Source organism: Geotrypetes seraphini, chromosome 13 (genome assembly GCF_902459505.1).
Source record: "Geotrypetes seraphini chromosome 13, aGeoSer1.1, whole genome shotgun sequence".
NCBI lineage: Eukaryota > Metazoa > Chordata > Amphibia > Gymnophiona > Dermophiidae > Geotrypetes > Geotrypetes seraphini.
In genome coordinates this window covers 21,252,201-21,267,524 of record NC_047096.1, presented here as the reverse complement: position 1 = coordinate 21,267,524, position 15,324 = coordinate 21,252,201, and the positions used below count along the sequence as shown (strand labels likewise).

General features: G+C 42.3%; 1 protein-coding gene across 8 annotated transcripts in view; it reads left to right on the top strand.

Moving 5' to 3' along the window:
- Positions 1–15,324, top strand: part of USP2 (ubiquitin specific peptidase 2) — a 97,909-nt gene that overhangs the window by 65,109 nt on the left and 17,476 nt on the right. For all 8 annotated transcript variants that reach the window (XM_033918469.1, XM_033918467.1, XM_033918465.1 and 5 more), the window contains 2 exons: positions 13,910–14,021; positions 14,348–14,458. In XM_033918469.1, the coding sequence (XP_033774360.1) occupies positions 13,910–14,021; positions 14,348–14,458 (223 nt within the window). The remainder of the gene's footprint in view (positions 1–13,909; positions 14,022–14,347; positions 14,459–15,324) is intronic.

The following is a 15,324-nucleotide window of genomic DNA, read 5'->3' as shown; positions in this document are numbered from 1 at the left end:
TCCTTCCCAGCTCAGCTGTGTGGTCCTCCCTCTTATTGCGGAATGGTTTTCTGGGGTTGAGATTCAGTCCGACCTCAGTCCAACTGGCAGTCAGAAGGTCAAGTTCATCCAGCAAATCTGTGAGGCAGATTTTTTCTCCCTTGATTCCAGATGAAAACCTATTCGGAAGCAGGCAGGCACCACGTGGCACAGTGAGAAAGGCAATTGAAGCTTATGGGAAAAATCAGGGGGGGTCCCTAAAAGTTGAATTTGAGGGTTTCTGACCCCAGAGCCCTGGTCCCCCTCTAAAACTCCTTTCCCTGTTTTTTTTTTTCCTTCAGGGAAGTCTCCATGGGCCATTTTTTGCATGATTTTTCTGGCAGTGGTCATCTTGAATTTTAAATAATCTTTTTTTTCTTTTGCCTCCATCAGCCTCAAAACCCCTATATTTTGCTCAAAATTGACTGGGATGGACTCCTTGGGCCTTTTTACCCCTATATCATTACAGGTTTGCGCTGGATGCCAGCCGAGGAGCATCCATGTCCTGTGTGCGATGGAGCACGTGGGAGTGGTATGGAAGCCTTGGGCTTAGCCTCCTCCGGATCTTCCAGGGCTAGGGATTCACAGGAGGTACATTCCCAGGGGAAGAGATCCTACCCAGGACCCTCCAAATGTGTATTGGTCAAGCACAGCTGCATGAGGGTAACAGAGCCCAGGAGGACTAACAGGGGGTCTCTGCCGGGGTCAGAGAGACCCTCAGAACAAGGCTTCATCATGGATTTTGTGAGCCTTATGTGAAATGCTTATTTGACCTGCTGAGAGTCCTCAGCATCTGTTAGCAGTGTACTAGTGGTGACAACGCAGGGGTTCTCCCCTTGACAGATGCCCCAACCAGACAAGGATACAGAGGTTCAGTCTATCATAGACTGGCAAGATAGCAAATCCGATTCCATGCCACTTTTATCCCAGGGTGAAGTCTCCCTGGCAGAGTCTGCTTCCATGCAGGAGGACAGCGGTCAAAAGGTGGTGGCAACCTTGGATCGGGGAAGACCCCACAGTATGCCAGATGTTCAGAGCTTCTGCACTTTTGAGTGTTATTTCCACCTCACTGCAATAGTTAAAGCTGGAAGTCCCACCAGCTTCCTCTTCTCAATGCTCAGTTATGAGCAGTTCTGTGGCTTCAACCGCATTTTTTGCCTCTCATCTAGACTTCACTAAGCTGGTCACTGACCACTGGGAGTCACCAGAGGGATTCCTTCAAGTGGCTAAAACTATAGCCAAGCTGTTTCCAATGGCGCCAGATTTAAAATATATGTTCAGTCGAAAACAGATTCCCTGGTGGCACAGGTCACTAATTGAAATTCTCTTCCTAGTGAAGGAGGGGTGATGTTAAAGAATCATCAGGACCACAAAGTAGACTTGCTCATCAAGCATCAATCTGAAGCTTTGGCCCTAGGAATTGAGGTGGCAACTGCGTCTTCCTTTGTGACATGTGTTTGTCACACTCACCTGTCTTGGGCCTCAGACCCGATAGATGGGGAATATCCCCAAATGCTCCTCTCTGTGGTGAATTATATTGTGGATGCTCTGTATGATCTTATCAGAGTTATGAGCAAGGTGTCTACCCAACAGATGCTCTTGATCAGACAGTGGGAAGGAGATGCTACCACTAAAGCTACGCTAAGCGGGCTTCTATTTCAGGGTCAGATGCTCTTTGACAAGGGCCTAGATGACCTGATGGCCAATGTGACAGACCATCACCCCAAGTCCCTTATCGGACAGTAGATCCCAGATGGACCAGAGTTCGGGTCGGGGCAATTTTCGAGGCTTCCAAAAATGTTGTACATATTCGGGAGGCCAAATGACGCAAAGAAGTAAGCATGGTTATGGACAAATCATGGGTGGATCTTGGGCATGCTTTGTGTGTAGGCGCCTAAATTGAACTTAGGTGCCAGTACTTAGGCCAAGAAAACACTGGCATAAATAGGGGGGCACCTAAGATTTTGATGCTTACCAGTGCCTAAGTCCAAAATAGGTGCTGCTAGGTGTGATTCTATAAACCGCCTAACTGAAGATTAACAACCACTATGAGCCACATTCCTCGGCATCTAATTTTTTTAGGCACCATTTATAGAATTAGGGTCTTTGTGCAGAATGACCTTTGCAGAATACTAGAATGCATTCTGCATCTAACTTTGAGTGCAAATATTACGCCTGCCAAAGACTGGTGTAAATGTTTGCACCCAACTGATAGCAATTAGGGGGGAGGGGGGATTAGGACTTGTATACCGCCTTTTTGTAGTTATACAACCATAGTCAAAGCAGTTTCTATATGTTCAAGCATTTTCCCTATTTGTCCTGGTGGGCTCACAATGTATCTAATGTACCTGGGGCAGTGGAGGATTAAGGGCCAGATTCTATAAATGGAGCCAATATCGGCAGCCGCCTAAGAAACGGCCGCCAATCACGTGCCAATCATGCATAGGTGCCGTTCATAGAATCACGGCTGTTTTTTAAAACAGGCACCTTAAATGTAGGTCAGCATTTTAAAGGCCTACATTTAAAGGGCCGGTCTCCCACCTACTGAGGCGCATAGGGATGCCTATGTACCCTTAAGGTTACTTCCAGCACAAACCACACCCCCACCGGCCTTAGGCGTCCCTATGCGCTTCCGTAGATGCGATACCAGTGCCTTAGAACGGCGCCTTCAATTAAAAAAAAAAAAAAAGTGCCTCCTGATTAGTCAGGCAGCGGTAGGGCGCCTACTGCCGCGTAATCTCAGTGCATCATTTACAGAATTTGAGCTTAAGTGACTTGTTCAAGGTCACACGGAACAGCACAGGGTTTGAACCCAGAACCTCAGGGTGCTGAGGCTGTAACTAACCACTACGCCATGCGTATTCAGGTGTTATATAGCTACGCGCCTAATTTCTAGAAACGCCCTCTCCCATGGCCATGCTCCTTTTGGAGTTGCACCCTATGAAATGTAGGCATGGATGTTTAAGAGAAACAACATCCCTAGAGAAATTCAAATCCTCCCTTAAGATGCTTTCCATCCGTATATGGATATTTTAAACTTTACTTAGTCCATGCCTTTGGACAGATCTGTTATTTTTCCTTCCTTTTGTGTTTTCCCCCCTCCCTCCTTTCTTTCCTTTAATTATATTGTTGTTCTCCCCTCTCCCTCTTGTTCCAGTTTGTTTAATTTTGTTTCTTCTGTCTTATTGTCTTTTTTTTTTTTAATAATTTTTATTGATAATGCAGCCAACAACAAAACAAGTAAACAGGAGCCACAGCATAGAGAATAGGCAAGAACAGAACAAACAGTCCAGGAAGGATAACAGAAAGAAACACCACCTGGGAGCAGGTGAAAATGTAAGCAAAGGCAGTGTTCACAAAATACAAAAGTGCAGCGTCATAGCTGTGCACACTTAGTACCATGCACCCAGAAAGGGGAGCGGAGCAGATAGTTTAGCCTCCCCAGGCTTATTTTGTGTTCTCCCTTTGAATTTATTGTACATCCACCTTGAAATCTATGATAAGGTGGTATAACAAATTTTTAATAAACTTGTAAACTATAGAATAGGGCAGATCCCACAAAACTCATTACTGCTAATTAAATGCTTGTTAACACCAATTATTGCTTGTTAGCGCCTAATTAGCTAATTAATTTATGCAAATATCTGGGATCAGCACCCAAATTTGCATGCCCAACTTTGGGTAGCCTATACAGAATCCAGCAGATAATGTCTAGGCTTTAGATGTTAATAAAAGTCCAACTTGTTTTGGCATCAAAATATCTGCATCAGAAGCAGAATGTACATAATTCCTTGGACATAAAAACATGCCTATAAATAATGGATGAGCGATTATGGGTTGAGATGGTATAATCTGATGATTTTTGCTGATGTAGGGGATCTTTGTGTTGTGCAAGTCCTGAAATATGTATGTAATATTGTGAGCCGCCATGGATAAAGGCGGATTAAAAATGTTTTAAATAAATAAATAACGTAAAACATAAATAAGGATACATATACATATGTAGATATACAAGTTCAAAGTTGTTAAAACGCATGCAGATTGTGAAAAACTGCAGGCAGACCTTAGGAAATTGGAAGACAGGGTGTCCAAGTGGCAGATGAAATTTTATGTGGATAAATGCAAAGTGATTCACATTGGGAAGAATAACCCAAATCACAGTTACCGCATGCTAAGGGTCCACCTTGGGGGTTAGTGCCCCAAAAAGGATCTGGGTGTCATTGTAGACAATACGATGAAACCTTCCGCTCAATGTGCGACAGCAGCCAAAAAAGCAAATGAGATGCTAGGAATTATTTTAAAAGGTATGGTTAACAAAACTAAGAATGTTATAATGCCTCTGTATCGCTCCATAGTATAACCTCACTCAGAGTATTGTGTTCAATTCTGGTCTCCTTATCTCAAGAAAGATATAACAGCACTAGAAAAGGTTCAAAAAAGAGCGACCAAGATGATAAAGGGAACGCCTCTCGTATGAAGAAAGACTGAAAAGGTTAGGGCTCGTCAGCTTGGAGAGATGTTTGAGGAGAGATATGACTGAAATCTACAAAATCCTGAGTGGAGTAGTAGAACGGTGGTAGATGCATGGAACAGTCTCCCAGAAGAGGTGGTGGAGACAGAGACTGTGTCTGAATTCAAAAGGGCCTGGGATAGGCACGTGGGATCTCTCGGAGAGAGAAAGAGATAATAGTTACTGCGGATGGGCAGACTGGATGAGCCATTTGGCCTTTATCTGCCATCATGTTTCTAAGTGGATCGATTTTTCACTCTGTCAAAAATTACAAAGACTAAGGGACACTCGATGAAGTTACAGGGAAATACTTTTAAAACCAATAGGAGGAAATATTTTTTTCACTTAGAGAATAGTTAAGCTCTGGAATGCATTGCCAGAGGTTGTGGTAAGAGCAAACAGTGTAGCTGGTTTTAAGAAAGATTTGGACAATTTCCTGGAGGAAAAGTCCATAGTCTGTTATTGAGAGAGACACTGCTTGCCCTGGATTGGTAGCATGGAATGTTGCTACTCTTTGAGTTTTTGGCAGGTACTAGTGACCTGGATTGGCCACCGTGAGAAACGGGCTACTGGGCTTGATAGACCATTGGTCTGACCCATTAAGGCTATTCTTATGTTGTTATGTTCTTATACTGTATATTTTGCAGCCAGAAAAGCTTAACATAAAACTTAATATAAATAATAATAACATAACGAGTGCATCAAATAAAAGAATGAATAGATGGTACACCATAAAAATTGAAAAATAAAAAAAATTAAATTAGAAAAGAGAAGAGCATTGTAATTAAAGACCACTACATGATTCCAAAGAGATAAATCAAGAATAACCCAGGTGATAACGTTTTTTTCACCCTTACTTCCCTGTGCACAAGAAAGAGCTTTATCAACAAGTTTATTTGCCCTCAGAGATGCCACCAGAAGATCAACATATCATATCTACTGGCTTTATGCACCTAATCGTCATAGGGTCAAAACATTTAGTGTGTGTCTTTTTGTTTGTTTTTAGTTTTTAATTGTTTTAACCTTAAAACCATAAATATTTTAAAGAAATTTTTAAGTATTAGAATACTTAGCTGGCTGGTGGTAGATGACTAGTAAGGGATTAATGAGCCAACATGTTTCACCCTTCGGGGGGGTTTCCTCAGGGCTACTATCCCTACAGTAAGACAATAAAAATCTTATTTCAGTAGGAAATACACTAAGTATAAACATAATAAACCACAAGCACACAATAAATAATACCCATGCTTGCCTACCTTATTTCTGCCAATAGTTCACGACATGACCACCCAGTACAAGTTTTTTGGAAATGGCCGCGGCGTGTTAAACATCGTCTTTAAATCCTCCCTAAACCGGAAATGAGGTGTGACGGGGGAGGGACAAAACGTCCGTTCCCTTACACCACCACTAATCCCGGAGGGACGTTGTATCAAATGTTAATCATAAATTTTCTACCTCCTATGAAGTTGTCGGGGGGGACATATCAGAACACACCTAAGGAGAGATCACAGAAGGGATGGCCATTCCAATTCTAGGTTTAACCCATATGGCATCACCGTGTTCAGGCGGTAGATCCACCTCTGTTCAAGGTAATTTAATTTAGCCTCTAAATCCCCCTCCATCCCCTGGGTATTTAACTTTTCGATCACCCTCCACCTAATGTGGGACACTTCATGTTTTTTCAGCTGCCAGTGGTGGACTAGGGGAGCTGTCAGATTTCCCGTGAGTATTCTAGATTTATGTTCATTTAATCTGACATGTATAGCTCGCTTGGTACGGCCCACGTACACTAAAGAACATGGGCAAACGATGATATAAATAACCCAAGTTGTTTTACACGAAGAATTCGTTTTAGCCTGAATTGTTATACCTGTACGTGGGTCGCTCCACTCACTACCCTCAATGGTCTTGTCACACCATTGGCACTGGTGGCAGGGGGCATGGGAGCCCACAGAATTTTGGATCGGGTTGTTTCGTTTCAAAAGCTGACCAATGGTGGTGCCTTTAGTGTATGTAAACAGGGGAAGATCATCCAAACCCCTGAGATCTTTTAATATAGGCCAATGTTGTTTAATGATTTTCACCATGGTCATAACCACATCCGAATATGGTAAAACGCATACTAAACTTGGCTCCCCCCTAGTTTGTTGGGGTCCCCTCTCCACCTCGTTCAAAAGTACTTCCCGGTGGGAGTGGCGAGCCCTCACATATGCCTGATGTATACATTTCTCCGGGTAACCCCGAACCCTGAATCTCTGGCCAACATCTTTAGCCACCCGCTGGAATTCAGTGAGTTCGGAGCACACCCTCCTAGCTCTCAGGAACTGGCTAATAGGTAGGCTAATCTTAAGTTTATAAGGATGGAAGCTGGCAAAGTGCAATAGATTGTTTCTCGCCACTGGTTTTCTATATAAGGTTGTCTCAAAAGTGTCTCCCACCCTATATACGGTGATGTCCAAAAATTCAATGTGTGACAAATTATACATGGCTGTGAATTGTAGGTTATGATCGATCGTATTGATCCACTGGATAAAACTCTTCAGATCCTCCTCAGATCCAGTCCACAAAATAAAAATGTCATCTAGGAACCTAAGCCATAGTCTTATGTTGGCAATAAAGTGTGTGGATGGGTATATGAATTGTTCTTCAAATCGTCCCACATATAAGGTTGCCACCGAAGGGGCAAATGTGGACCCCATCGCCACACCCTGGGTCTGTTTATAGTAGATTTTATCATATACAAAATAATTGTCTTCAATAACCCACCCTGCTAAGGACATTAGAAAGTCTGTGGTAATTCTCGGGATTCCTTGTCTCACTCCCAACACTCCTTTGATGATATCCATCGCCCCACTCTGGGGGATTCTCGTGTATAGGGACACGATATCCAATGTGACCATATAACAGTTAGAGGGAAGGTTGGCCACCTCCCCTAATTTCCTGAGAAAATGGGAGGAATCCTTGAGGTACGAACGTACCTGTGTGGCTGCCGGCTTTAAGAAAATGTCCAAGAATTTTGAAAGGGGCTCTAGTATACTTTCTCTCGTGTTGACTATGGGCCTCCCCGGTGGGTTCTGAAGATTTTTATGTATCTTCGGTACAAACCGTATTGTAGGTGTCCTAGGAAATCTGTTCAACAAGAACTTATATTCTTTTTTAGTAATGATTTGTTTCTCATAAGCATTGGTGACAAAATCGAAAATCTTCTTAGCTAAATTATCCCCCGGGTTTGCGGTCAAGGGGGTATATGATGAAACATCCCCCAATTGTCTCATTGCTTCTAATTCGTAGCAACGTCGATCTTGAATGACAATGGCCCCTCCCTTGTCTGCCACCTGTATTACAATATCTTTACATTCGGCCAATTCCTTTATAGCTGCGTATTGGGGATATGTTAAGTTATATCTAAGGGATTTGTGATTATATCCCGCCTCATATTTAGTGATGTCATTCAATATCAAATCCCGAAACGTGGCTATGGCCGAATCTACCGGAGGGGGGGGACACCAAGTAGATTTTACACTACATATAGACTGGTCTTCAGAGTCAGAGGAGCTGTTATTCCCTTCATCTTCTTCTGATTTCTGTTGAAAAAATACCTTTATCTGAATTTTACGAATGGGAGACAACAGCAAAGCGATTGATTAGAGCAGAACTTCATAACAGTACATTGGTGCAGTACCTCAAAAAATCCATGATCCCCAGGGGATTGAGAGTTATAAAAGAACCCAAAGTAATGTCTTCAAACAAATCTTTCATGGACAAATGGATAGGCATTTTAAATCGTTGCTCACGTGACCTCATGATCCTGTTGGTGGAGAGTACGACTGAAATCGAACATGACCTTAAGGTGAAATTGGTCGATATACAACAAGAACTACAGAAGAAATATCCGACAGAGGAATTTGACAGGAAGAAAAAAGAACTGGAGGAATCAATGGAAAAAGTCAGGGAATCAATTCGACAAACTAAAATTAAGAAGCTTCGTAGGGATGAGAAGGATTACCAGATGGGCAGGGTTTATGTTTGGAATAAAAAGCAACCCGCACAGCCGAACAAAAAAAGAGTTGCGTTTGAGGCAACTTCAGATGAAACAGAGGGTTCGAGTGGGGACACTACGGAGATGTCCGGACCAGGACCCAAAGTGGAGACAAGATCCGTTCCAAAAAACCTGCGCCCCAGGGCCCGAGGTCGGGGGCCCAACAAGATAGGGGGGACAAGCAGACCCAAATAACAACTCTGGTAGTAAACATCTCTCCGGTTCCCTTGACACAAATTCAACATCAAGTATTGCAGCTTGGTATGGGGTTCGTCGTAAAGGACAAACCGGATTTCTTTAAATTGAAAATCGCTGTACACAGATTCATTCGTAAAATTCAGATAAAGGTATTTTTTCAACAGAAATCAGAAGAAGATGAAGGGAATAACAGCTCCTCTGACTCTGAAGACCAGTCTATATGTAGTGTAAAATCTACTTGGTGTCCCCCCCCTCCGGTAGATTCGGCCATAGCCACGTTTCGGGATTTGATATTGAATGACATCACTAAATATGAGGCGGGATATAATCACAAATCCCTTAGATATAACTTAACATATCCCCAATACGCAGCTATAAAGGAATTGGCCGAATGTAAAGATATTGTAATACAGGTGGCAGACAAGGGAGGGGCCATTGTCATTCAAGATCGACGTTGCTACGAATTAGAAGCAATGAGACAATTGGGGGATGTTTCATCATATACCCCCTTGACCGCAAACCCGGGGGATAATTTAGCTAAGAAGATTTTCGATTTTGTCACCAATGCTTATGAGAAACAAATCATTACTAAAAAAGAATATAAGTTCTTGTTGAACAGATTTCCTAGGACACCTACAATACGGTTTGTACCGAAGATACATAAAAATCTTCAGAACCCACCGGGGAGGCCCATAGTCAACACGAGAGAAAGTATACTAGAGCCCCTTTCAAAATTCTTGGACATTTTCTTAAAGCCGGCAGCCACACAGGTACGTTCGTACCTCAAGGATTCCTCCCATTTTCTCAGGAAATTAGGGGAGGTGGCCAACCTTCCCTCTAACTGTTATATGGTCACATTGGATATCGTGTCCCTATACACGAGAATCCCCCAGAGTGGGGCGATGGATATCATCAAAGGAGTGTTGGGAGTGAGACAAGGAATCCCGAGAATTACCACAGACTTTCTAATGTCCTTAGCAGGGTGGGTTATTGAAGACAATTATTTTGTATATGATAAAATCTACTATAAACAGACCCAGGGTGTGGCGATGGGGTCCACATTTGCCCCTTCGGTGGCAACCTTATATGTGGGACGATTTGAAGAACAATTCATATACCCATCCACACACTTTATTGCCAACATAAGACTATGGCTTAGGTTCCTAGATGACATTTTTATTTTGTGGACTGGATCTGAGGAGGATCTGAAGAGTTTTATCCAGTGGATCAATACGATCGATCATAACCTACAATTCACAGCCATGTATAATTTGTCACACATTGAATTTTTGGACATCACCGTATATAGGGTGGGAGACACTTTTGAGACAACCTTATATAGAAAACCAGTGGCGAGAAACAATCTATTGCACTTTGCCAGCTTCCATCCTTATAAACTTAAGATTAGCCTACCTATTAGCCAGTTCCTGAGAGCTAGGAGGGTGTGCTCCGAACTCACTGAATTCCAGCGGGTGGCTAAAGATGTTGGCCAGAGATTCAGGGTTCGGGGTTACCCGGAGAAATGTATACATCAGGCATATGTGAGGGCTCGCCACTCCCACCGGGAAGTACTTTTGAACGAGGTGGAGAGGGGACCCCAACAAACTAGGGGGGAGCCAAGTTTAGTATGCGTTTTACCATATTCGGATGTGGTTATGACCATGGTGAAAATCATTAAACAACATTGGCCTATATTAAAAGATCTCAGGGGTTTGGATGATCTTCCCCTGTTTACATACACTAAAGGCACCACCATTGGTCAGCTTTTGAAACGAAACAACCCGATCCAAAATTCTGTGGGCTCCCATGCCCCCTGCCACCAGTGCCAATGGTGTGACAAGACCATTGAGGGTAGTGAGTGGAGCGACCCACGTACAGGTATAACAATTCAGGCTAAAACGAATTCTTCGTGTAAAACAACTTGGGTTATTTATATCATCGTTTGCCCATGTTCTTTAGTGTACGTGGGCCGTACCAAGCGAGCTATACATGTCAGATTAAATGAACATAAATCTAGAATACTCACGGGAAATCTGACAGCTCCCCTAGTCCACCACTGGCAGCTGAAAAAACATGAAGTGTCCCACATTAGGTGGAGGGTGATCGAAAAGTTAAATACCCAGGGGATGGAGGGGGATTTAGAGGCTAAATTAAATTACCTTGAACAGAGGTGGATCTACCGCCTGAACACGGTGATGCCATATGGGTTAAACCTAGAATTGGAATGGCCATCCCTTCTGTGATCTCTCCTTAGGTGTGTTCTGATATGTCCCCCCCGACAACTTCATAGGAGGTAGAAAATTTATGATTAACATTTGATACAACGTCCCTCCGGGATTAGTGGTGGTGTAAGGGAACGGACGTTTTGTCCCTCCCCCGTCACACCTCATTTCCGGTTTAGGGAGGATTTAAAGACGATGTTTAACACGCCGCGGCCATTTCCAAAAAACTTGTACTGGGTGGTCATGTCGTGAACTATTGGCAGAAATAAGGTAGGCAAGCATGGGTATTATTTATTGTGTGCTTGTGGTTTATTATGTTTATACTTAGTGTATTTCCTACTGAAATAAGATTTTTATTGTCTTACTGTAGGGATAGTAGCCCTGAGGAAACCCCCCCGAAGGGTGAAACATGTTGGCTCATTAATCCCTTACTAGTCATCTACCACCAGCCAGCTAAGTATTCTAATACTTAAAAATTTCTTTAAAATATTTATGGTTTTAAGGTTAAAACAATTAAAAACTAAAAACAAACAAAAAGACACACACTAAATGTTTTGACCCTATGACGATTAGGTGCATAAAGCCAGTAGATATGATATGTTGATCTTCTGGTGGCATCTCTGAGGGCAAATAAACTTGTTGATAAAGCTCTTTCTTGTGCACAGGGAAGTAAGGGTGAAAAAAACGTTATCACCTGGGTTATTCTTGATTGATACCTGATCCTTGTGAAGAATTTTCATTGTATTATACACGGCCAGATATAACAATTTCCAAAGAGATAAAAGCATTTTACCTGGTAAAAAGTACTTTAAAAGCCCAAAGGTCTCTTACAATGAGCTCCTAGAGTTCAGAGGTATAATGAATAAGGGCCAGATTCTTTAAGAGGAGCCTAAATTTAGGCCCCAAATTGCTGATTTAGATGCCTTACTTAATTGCCAAAAAGACCTTAATAGTTTCAATTATGCGCTTTAACAAGCTCACCTACCCAATTCTAAAAAAAAAGGAGGGCATCTATCGCATAATGCCTAGCAGTGTCTAATGCCTAAGTGGGCATGTTTAGAAGTGGAGACAGACCTAGGCACCCTAGCGCACAAATTTGGCATTTACCACAGAGTCAATGAGCGCGTCTTGCAATATATTATTTTAAGCTGCATTAGGTACGAATTAGTCCCAAAGTTAATTGTACCTCAGAGCAAGTGTAAGTTTGGGTGATGGGGGGGGTAGGACTGGAGGAGGGGAAATTACACATAAGCACCTATGTTTATAAAATAGATGCGATGTGTGTAATTATGTGCTTTGCGGCCAAGGCACTCCATTGTAAATGCACCCTCCGTTCATGTAACGTCATATAAAAATGCACATAATTTATTTTACATGCAAAAAGAGACAGAAACTAGATGTGGCTGGTACTTTGTTTATGTCACATATAACTATGGTTTAACACAACCTTTTCATCAGTGCTCAGAGATTACTTGATATCAGACCACGGGACAAGCCCGAGCAGATGAACGTCTGTATTTTTCTCCTCTAATCATTGCACTGACTTTTTGAATTGTAGATACTTTCAAAAATAGAGTTTAGAAAACTACACAAGCAACTTATCTGAAATGCATAAAGGTGTGCATCATATTCTGGGTTCTGATGCGTTTCCCGATTCTGCTTCTTCAGAAGATCAACAACACTCAATTCTTGGCGTTCAAAATAGTCTGCAAAACAGATAATAAATGGTTCCAATCTGCTAAAACGCCATTGAAAACAAACCAATAAACAGATCAAAAATGGAGTCATGGGAACTTCAGGCAGTACATAGAAACATAGAAGATGACGGCAGAAAAGGGCTACAGCCCATCAAGTCTGCCCACTCTGCTTACCCACCCCCTGTCTATGCCCTAATGACCCAATTTCCTTATCTTGACCCTCGTAGGGATCCCACATGGGTATCCCATTTATTCTTAAAGTCTGGCACGCTGTCTGCCTCGATCACCTGCACTGGAAGCTTGTTCCAATGATCAACCACTCTCTCTGTGAAGAAATACTTTCTGGTGTCGCCATGAAATTTTCCACCCCTGAGTTTGAGAGGGTGCCCTCTTGTGGCCGAGGGTCCCTTGAGAAAGAAAATATCATCTTCCACTTCGACACGTCCCGTGAGGTACTTAAATGTTTCGATCATGTCTCTCCTCTCCCTACGTTCCTCGAGAGTGTAGAGCTGCAATTTGTTCAGTCTCTCTTCGTACGAGAGACCCTTGAGCCCCGAGATCATCCTGGTGGCCGTCCGCTGAACCGATTCAATTCTGCGCACATCTTTACTGTAATGTGGCCTCCAGAATTACACACAGTACTCCAGATGAGGTCTCACCATGGCCCTGTGAGACCTTATCTGGAGTACTGTGTGCAATTTTGGAGGCCACATTACAGTAAAGATGTGCGCAGAATTGAATCGGTTCAGCGGACGGCCACCAGGACGATCTCGGGGCTCAAGGGTCTCTCGTACCTGTCGTACACAGTCTTCGCGTCCCCAAACTTGCAAACAACTAAAAAAAACACGTTGCCCAGCTTTTCAAACTCCCACCGGAAGTGACTTCACCCGCTGAAACCGCGGGACTTTTAAACACACAGAGACACTGCATACAAGTACTGACCCTCAATTTATTTTATACATTCTTATAATCTGGTTTGTACTCAAAAATCCCATCTAATCTGGTTTGTACAAACAAATCCTATCTATTCTGTAGCCACATGCACTGTTCTCTCACATGCTTCATCCTTAGAAACAAAAATACATCCTGTTCCTTTAAAATCTTATAACTCCCCTTCTCTTTAGTTATAGATCAAAGAAATTCTCATGAAAGCTCTTATAACATCCCCTTCCTTTAATGACAGAGAGAATTCCCCTGACTTTTTCTTTTCTGTGACTCTTTCTAGCATTTGCACAGTTAATACAAACTATGTGGACTTCAACTGCCAATGAAGTGGTGAGTCCATCAGAATTCAAGACCCAGATCCAGAAATATGCTCCCCGCTTTGTGGGCTACAGGTGAGTAACACAGAGACCATTTGGGTTTGGCAGTGGGAGTTAATGAAGAATGCTCTTTGGAAATACTGGTCTTTACTATTAACCATGCCCTTTCTCCTTATTTGCCTTCCCCCCCCCCCCCCTTCTTTGTCACCTTACTGTTTCTTTTCTTCATCTCTCGTCTATTCTTTTTACACTCTCTCTTTTATATTCATTCTGTCTTTCTCGGTTTGTCATCCTCCCCCTTTCAACCTACCTGCTTTTCACCTTCCTTCTCTGTCTTCCTTTCACAACCCTCCTGTTTTTCTCCTTCTTTCCATCCTCCCTCTATTTCCTGCTTCCCACAGTCAGCAGGATGCCCAGGAGTTCCTGCGTTTCCTTCTGGATGGGCTTCACAACGAGGTGAATCGTGTCACAGTGCGGCCCAAAGCTCCTCCTGGAGACCTCGATCATCTCCCGTAAGTTTCAGAGGGCAGGCTGAAAAATATCAGGGTTTCTCTTCAAATTCAGCATTTTGGACAAGAATTCAGTAAATGGTGTCTAAATATGGGCACCCAAAAAAAATATGAGCACTGAGGCTCTGATTTTTTTCCCCTGCTATTATTTTTAGGATTTTTCTTTGGGGTTCTTTGATATTGAAGTTTTCCCTTCTGTTATGCCTTTTACGCATCTATGGTATTGAATTTATTGTATTATCTTTTCCCTCTCACTTCTCTTTCATATGTACTATAGTTAGATTGTGAACCTGTTGGGACAGAGAGAGAAATTCAAAGGACCTGATTAGATTTTTGGCCATTACTTGAGTCAATTTAATTGTTTTGTAAACCACTTTGAATCCTTTGGGAGATTTACCAGTATATAACACCACATTAAATTAACTTTTTTAGATAACATTTCCCTGAAACCCATGTTCCTATATAACCACAAAGGGAAACTTCAGTGTTTTGACTCCTGATCTGTTTTTCTTATTTCAGTATTTACTCATACTATTGCACAGTCAAATATTTTGTAAGACCCAGTGGTCACTGCTTATATTTTGGACATCTTGACACAGTCTATTTGAGATTGAAGGGATATGTGCAGTCCATTTCGTTAAGATGTAACACTCTCCAAATATCCAACATCTAACACTCTCTAATTTATTTTTATCTTCTCTTTGCTTGGGTTGTTAGAATCATATACCATATTAAAATACCCCCATTATAATTTTATTTATTTATTCAATTTTCTGTACCGTTGTCCCAGGAGAGCTCAGAATGGTTTACATGAGTTTATTCAGGTACTCAAGCATTTTTCCCTATCTATCCTGGCGGGCTCACAATCT